The sequence below is a fragment of the Triticum aestivum genome, chromosome 5A (assembly GCF_018294505.1).
Source record: "Triticum aestivum cultivar Chinese Spring chromosome 5A, IWGSC CS RefSeq v2.1, whole genome shotgun sequence".
Classification (NCBI taxonomy): domain Eukaryota; kingdom Viridiplantae; phylum Streptophyta; class Magnoliopsida; order Poales; family Poaceae; genus Triticum; species Triticum aestivum.
The window spans coordinates 606,954,970-606,961,746 of NC_057806.1; the positions used below are offsets into that span (position 1 = coordinate 606,954,970).

General features: G+C 45.9%; 2 protein-coding genes across 2 annotated transcripts; one reads left to right on the top strand and one right to left on the bottom strand.

The window, feature by feature from the left end:
- Positions 1-3,068, top strand: LOC123105258 (dihydroceramide fatty acyl 2-hydroxylase FAH1). The gene is made up of 7 exons (XM_044527294.1): positions 1-358; positions 1,060-1,138; positions 1,514-1,606; positions 1,698-1,894; positions 2,033-2,138; positions 2,253-2,399; positions 2,488-3,068. Exons 2-7 carry the CDS (start codon positions 1,088-1,090, stop codon positions 2,605-2,607), a joined length of 714 nt encoding a protein of 237 aa, XP_044383229.1. The 5' UTR covers positions 1-358; positions 1,060-1,087; the 3' UTR covers positions 2,608-3,068.
- Positions 3,069-3,077: 9 nt separating this feature from the next.
- LOC123105256 (alpha N-terminal protein methyltransferase 1) lies at positions 3,078-5,797 on the bottom strand. Its single transcript, XM_044527293.1, has 8 exons — positions 5,485-5,797; positions 5,219-5,357; positions 5,036-5,094; positions 4,598-4,717; positions 4,409-4,510; positions 3,922-3,976; positions 3,708-3,805; positions 3,078-3,619 (listed from the first exon to the last, which is right to left on the bottom strand). The coding sequence occupies exons 1-8, from the start codon at positions 5,695-5,697 to the stop codon at positions 3,491-3,493; spliced, it is 915 nt and encodes a 304-aa protein (XP_044383228.1). The 5' UTR covers positions 5,698-5,797; the 3' UTR covers positions 3,078-3,490.
- Positions 5,798-6,777: the final 980 nt, after the last annotated feature.

Genomic DNA, 6,777 nt, shown 5'->3' on the forward strand with positions numbered 1-6,777 from the left:
GAGAGGGCATAGCGGATCGCCCGGCCCGACTGTTGCAGATCGCCCCCGAGAAACCCACCAAATTCGCAGAACCTACACCGGGTCACTCACGCGGCCCCACCCGGCAGCGAGGGGGGCAAGGGCAAAGGCGGAGGCAGTTTGCAGGAAAGCCCCCGTACTATTCTGCCTCGCCTCGCGCTTCCTTCCTTGCTGCCGTTGCTGCCTGCCTCCTCGTCCTCCTCCCTCTCGTCGCCTCGCCTCGGCCCAGGGACGGCGACGCCAACCGGCGAGCGGGCGGGCGGGCTCATCCCATCTCCTCTCCTCTCTTGCCGGCGGGGAGGGTCTGCGCGGCCGGCCGCCATTGCCGCGTCTTCCCGAGGTACGTGCCCTCGCCCCGCCATCCCGAACCCTCGCCCTCGCGGTTTCGCGGTGGTTTCTGCCCTTTTCATATGCCTTCGCTGGCGTCTGGTTCCGTGGATGCGAATTGCCAGGGATGCATGGCTCGGGGCGGCGATTCCTCCTCGCCGGAATCGGATCTAGGAGAGATGCATGACGATGGTTTTTTTTTTGTTCCTGCGTTATTTTTGTTCCTTTATTTCGCGGTGTAATTCAGGTCCGAGCCGTGTGGACGATGAAGGGTGGTATTAGCCAGTGCTGTAAGAAACGCCTTGGGTGGGCAGTGCTCTGCCGAATCCGTGGGAGCAATCGCTGTGTGAAGGATGGTTATGATTTATGAAGCCTGCCTGCCTCTGTCTGCGTTCTGTCACGAACTCACGTGTGAGGTGTGATCATGTGGATCATTGCTCGGCCCAACGGACGTTGCCGTCCTTTTCGGCCGGATAGTTAGGGGGACAAAAGGTGGTGATTATGGCGTCCTCTTCAGTCCTCACACCAATGCCCATTACTAGTGTAATGTACGTGCCCATTGCCATCCAGAATTGAGGTCGGCCATCACGCCTTGTGTTTGGGGTTTGGGCTGTATGCCTTTCTAGTTTCTAGCTTTTCGATCCCGCATTCCCTTCGTGATTGTTATTGTTGCGTGCATGATGAATGATGTGTGCTGCTATTTTAATTTTGCAGTGTAGCTCTGATTGGGGAAGAGTGGAAGATGGTTGTCAAGGAGTTCACCGTTGATCTCAACCAGCCTCTTGTTTTCCAGGTACCATCTGCTCTCCCAATATATGCTTCTTCAGATCAATCAATTGTTGCAGCAACTCTTCTCGGAAATTTTAGGCTCGGCGTGTGCACATCTCCCATTCCTTTTCTACTTTAAATTTCTCATCATTTTGGAGCTTGCTTGTGGCATACACTTCTGAGGTGCTCATCACCAGCTCAGTTGCTGAAAATGTTGAATTGTGAATATTTTAACTTATTTAAGTGAGAGACTTGGCATATATGCATGCTCTGCTCTTCTGAAATAATATGCTGTAGTGGTGAGCTTGTAGTTTTACAATTTTTAACTCGCCTAGAACTGGTTCTGCCTGACAGCTGAAGCAAACTACTTTTGACCGTCTTCTTTATCTTGTGGATGAAGGTTGGCCATCTCGAGGAACATTACCAGGAATGGGTTCACCAGCCTATCGTCAGCAAAGAAGGTCCGCGCTTTTTCGCAAATGATACCATGGAGGTAACGCCAATGCGCTCCGGTTTATTAACGTCATTGGGGATTTTGGAAACTGAATTGTCACCATATACGTAATGAAAATTTCTTTCTGCAGTTCTTGACACGCACAAAGTGGTGGGCTGTGCCAGTCATATGGCTACCTGTCGTCTGCTGGCTGTTTGCCAAGTCGATTCGGATGGGTCACACCATTCAGGAAGTAATCCTGATGGCCCTATTTGGAGTGTTTGTTTGGACGTTCATTGAGTACGCTTTGCACCGCTTCCTTTTCCACATCGAGACGAAAAGCTATTGGTAAGAAGAACTTATCAACCTTGACCTGGGAATGTTTTATCGGGATTCTCCTCATGCTTGTAAATTTTACTCCCTCCGGTCCTTAATAAGTGTCGTGGTTATGCTCGTAACTGATGGATGGTTGGTGCGGCGTTTCAGGTCGAACACCGCACACTACCTTATCCATGGATGCCACCATAAGCATCCTATGGACTCACTCAGGCTCGTATTCCCTCCTGCTGGGGCAGCGATCATATGTGTGCCGGTATATATCCCTGACTGAACCCATGAAATGGAGATGCTGAACATTTGGAAACTGCTTCCACGAAACATAACCCATTTAATCAAAGCGGTTTTGTTTTTGTTTCTCATTTTTCAGTTCTGGAATGTTGTGGCATTCTTCGCCAGTCCATCTACCACTCCTGCGCTGTTCGCCGGTGGCCTGCTGGGGTACGTGATGTATGACTGCACGCACTACTACCTGCACCATGGACAGCCATCCAAAGATCCAGCGAAGCATCTCAAGGTGACTAACTAACATGATTCCACTTGAAGCCACCGATAATCTACCAGTAGCTGTTACTCATTCCTCACAAACTTGACTCGTGATGCAGCGGTACCACCTCAGCCACCATTTCAGAATCCAGGACAAGGGCTTCGGCATCACCTCGTCGCTCTGGGACGCCGTTTTTGGGACGCTGCCTTCATCCAATATCGTTGCGAAGCTCAGCTGACACGCACAAACATGTTCTTTGCATGAGGAATTTCAGTAGAGTCTGTAGACTTAGGTTAGGGACAAAGCTCATCTTGCCTTTCTGCCATGGGTTCGCATGTCTTCTCCAGTGGTGTGTGCTGATGTCTGTTACGACGTGAAGACGTTTGGTTGCCTCAACTTTTAATCGACAGAAATAGGGTATTCGTGTCGTGGTAGTCGATGTTGGGATAAATAGTCACATTCCTCGGTTCAGTTGTGATATCTTGTGTCATCTTTCTCTTTGGGTTTTAGTTGTCGGCTGTTCAGAGAATGGTGCGAGATGCTCTTTTCTGGGTCCTCATCATGAGTTGCCTTCTATCAGCATAAAGGGATATTTGAAGGATGGATATTCTCTGGATAGTCTTTGTACCTTTAGAAGAGTGTGTACAAACTTGAACGTGTGTGATGGAAATAAATGAACTTAACATATGAGTGAAGAAACAATGCAACTTTTCCTGTGGAAATAATGTTACGCCATGAGAACATGGCAAATCTGATGCCATTCCTGCAGTCGCAGATCGCACATGGGTCATAGTAATACCTGGCAGAGATGCACCCATATACTCATGCACTCAGCCATCTCATTCGCAACAATTCTGTGGTTCATGGTACAGATCTACTACAGGTCTACAGCCCAGTTGGGGCATCAGAAGCACATGACACTCATTGGTTCAGATACCCTTCATTTCAGAATCAAAAGGTGCTAGATGCCATATGCATTAAGTTTCGACAGCAACTAGTGGATTTGATCTCTGAAAAAGACAGCATGCTCAAAACAAAATGTAGACCGAGCTAAATTGCGACTAGAAACAAGTGAACAACAGTACATTGCCAGACAATACGCTGGCACAATAGTCCCCCCTTCAAGAGCGGATTATACGGGGTGAATTTTTAGGCCGCCCTCTCTTGCCATTTTTTGTGACCTTTGGCTGGCTGGTCACCAATGCGTACATTCTGACAGCAAATAGTTCCTCTGGTAGCTCCTTTTGGTTCTGTCATCAAATTGCGAGATTATGTGGCTGACAAATGGAAGCTGAAGTTTGTCATTTGGGAAAATTTGTTATTTTGCGAGATGCATACCTTGATGCTGTGGATATACAATCCACACTTGTTAAATAGCTCCCTGAAATATGCATCAGACCTAGTGACACTGTTATCCTCCTTGTCTAAAACAAATCCTGACAACACAGACATGATAAATTTCTGAATAAGAAGTATAACATGGTGCATTTCTATCATAAAGTACAGCTGCTGCAGTAACGATAAATATCATGTGATACAACAGTAAGCTCACCATTTTTTGCAATGTTCTCTTTCAGAACAAAAAAACCATCTGGTTTGAGCCCAACCTGGAAAAACATAACCCATATATGTTTAATTAACATGCATACATAGTTGAACAGCCATATACATAATATTATATCAGATTTTGACTATACTAATAGGTGCACAGACATGGTCAAAGAGAACCAGAACTGGAACTAAGCCATAAGTAAAAATACAGACTGGGGTTGGCTTAGAAGACGTCGCTTGTTCCAATTTGCACTGTACATGTAATTGTTGAAACTATATGGTGAGCATCTTTCTACATATGCATAATTTTTTTTTTGCAAGCATTTGATTAGCAGCGAAAAGTATCAACATCCTTTCTCCAATAATAGAACAGCACTATAGCATGCTTTTGCATAAAATTTACACTTTAAAAATACAGAAAAAAATCTTCAAGGCAAGAAATTAGCATAATGTTAAAGCAAAATATAAGTGAGTTTAAACTGAATCACCTTTGCGCGGTTAAAAAATGAAATAAAATCATCATCAGTAAGTTGCCCTATGCACCACTGGATCCATATCACATCATATCTTCCTTCCTCAGGAGTGAAGTCCTGAAGCAAGATGCAAAATTTACCATCTAGAAAGAAGCAGCGAGAAATTTGCAAAAAGCCTAATCGCAATAAGAATGCTCAACCAACCTGAAGAGGTGTACAATAAAAGTTTGCAGCCTTATGCGTATCCTGCTCTACATCCATACAGCTACTAAGATTTTCCCGTGCCGCTTCTAGAAAATGGGCTACTGGCTCAACGAGATCAACCTGAAAACCCAATTCCAGTTTAAAATGAATCATCAAAATTTGGAAAATACAAACAAGATACAATAAAACGAATCATTGATATATACAGAAGAAACAGAAAAATTACAATTCTAGTTATGATACATCAGGGAGAAAACAAAAAACAGTAAGTTCTTACAAACACCACTGTGTGCATACAACAACAGAAGTTGCATCGAGTGGGGATAACTCTTCATTAGTCTAGAACTGGTATCATGTATGGATAAGCAGCAGGTCTTTTAAGGCTTCAATAGATGATGGTACAAAGTAAACCTTGTGACCGTGAGTTGCACTGCATACCTCATTGAAATGCTTGATAAGAAAATTCTTTGTAACCCGCCCGATGCCCGAGCCACAATCTGCCATAATTTCAGAGACGACAATATAAGCACTCGATTAGATCACAGAGAGCAGACATGGATTCCATGCCTTGAGCATGTAGAAGAACCAGTAAAACGCTCTCCATGGCAGAGCTCGGCTCACCAAGCGCGACAAGATGGCGCTTCGCGGCGCCGAATCGCTCGGTGAGGAGAGGGCGGAGGAAGGCGGCGCTGCCCTTGACGTCGGCGTCGTTGACGCACCCGTACCCTCCCAGGACGCCCTCGGTCGACGCCTCCACGCCCTAGGACACGCCAATTGGAGAAACTGGTAAGCTAAATCTGCAGCGAGGGGACGTGCAATCGGATTGGGGGTTTAGGGTTTAGGGAGGAGGGCTGGGCCGCTGGGCGGGAGCGCTCCTTAGCCTTTACCTGCCAGTAGGCGATTCCTTTGGAGTACCACTCCTCGCGCTTCCCTTCTCCGCCCGCCTCCTCGCCGGCGTCCCCATTGCTTGGAGCCGCGGCGGCGGCGCCCGGAGGGACTTCGGAGGCCGAGGCGGAGGCGGTGGCGCCGATCTCCTGGGCCCACATCTCCGTGGCGCTGGAAAACTCGCGGCCCGTGGAATCGAAGCCCCGGGAGTCCATCTCTCCGCCGGCGGCGGCGGCGGCGGCGTAAGAGTTGGTCGCGTGTGTGCAGGGGAAGCTTGTGGGTGTAACCGTATATTCGATTTTTACAGGTACCCTTCTGCATATACTTCGTCCACCCGGAGGCAAGTGATATCTTCGCCGCTTTGGTGGGACCTGACGATATCTGGCATTTAAATTTCCAAGATGGGTAATTTTCCAAAAGAAATTAAATATCTACCTCGAATCACCACAACAAATCATGAAGAGAAGTCAAAACTTCTTTCATACTCCCTCCGTTCCTAAATATTTGTCTTTCTAGATATTTCAACAAATGACTATATACGAAGCAAAATGAGTCAATCTATACTTTAAAATATGTCTACATACATCCATATATGATAGTCCATTTGAAATGTCTAGAAAAATAATTTATTTAGGAACAGAGGGAGTACTATTTTTTTAACACAGTATGGACAAAAGCGCTCATATATACGCGCATACACTCACTCCTATGAAAGCGCACACACGCACACACCCTATCTCTATGAGCACCTACGAGGGACTGAGCCGACATGTCATCTTGAGATTTTACGAAGTCACCTTAGGTGCCTCGTAGTGGACGGGAACATCGTCTCCCAATGAACGCGTATCGCTGGAAATCTTGAAATAAATTCAGGATAAATGCGAACAATAGGATTTGAATCCTGGTGGGCTGGGAATATCAATGTTCTCCTAACCATCCAACAACAGGTTGGTTTGCAAAATTTCTTTAATACTGTTATTGATACATGATGCATCTAAAATGCCACAAAATTTCAGGGCGAAATTTGATCCACGAGTTGGGTATAGTTTTTGTTAGTGCAAAAAAGAAACCAAGCATCTATTATTTGCAACAGATTTGAATTGTTGTTGTTCCTATGCGCATTTGTGTTCTTTTATATTTCAAGTTGTGGATCCAATTTGGAATTTTAAATTGGCAAGATAGAGCCATCTGGTATCAGTGTTGTTATGTTCTAACGAAAGTTTTATGCGTAGTTGCTACAAGTGAGCACGAAGCATCAATACATTATCCACGTTTAACTTAAGCTAATTGGAGAG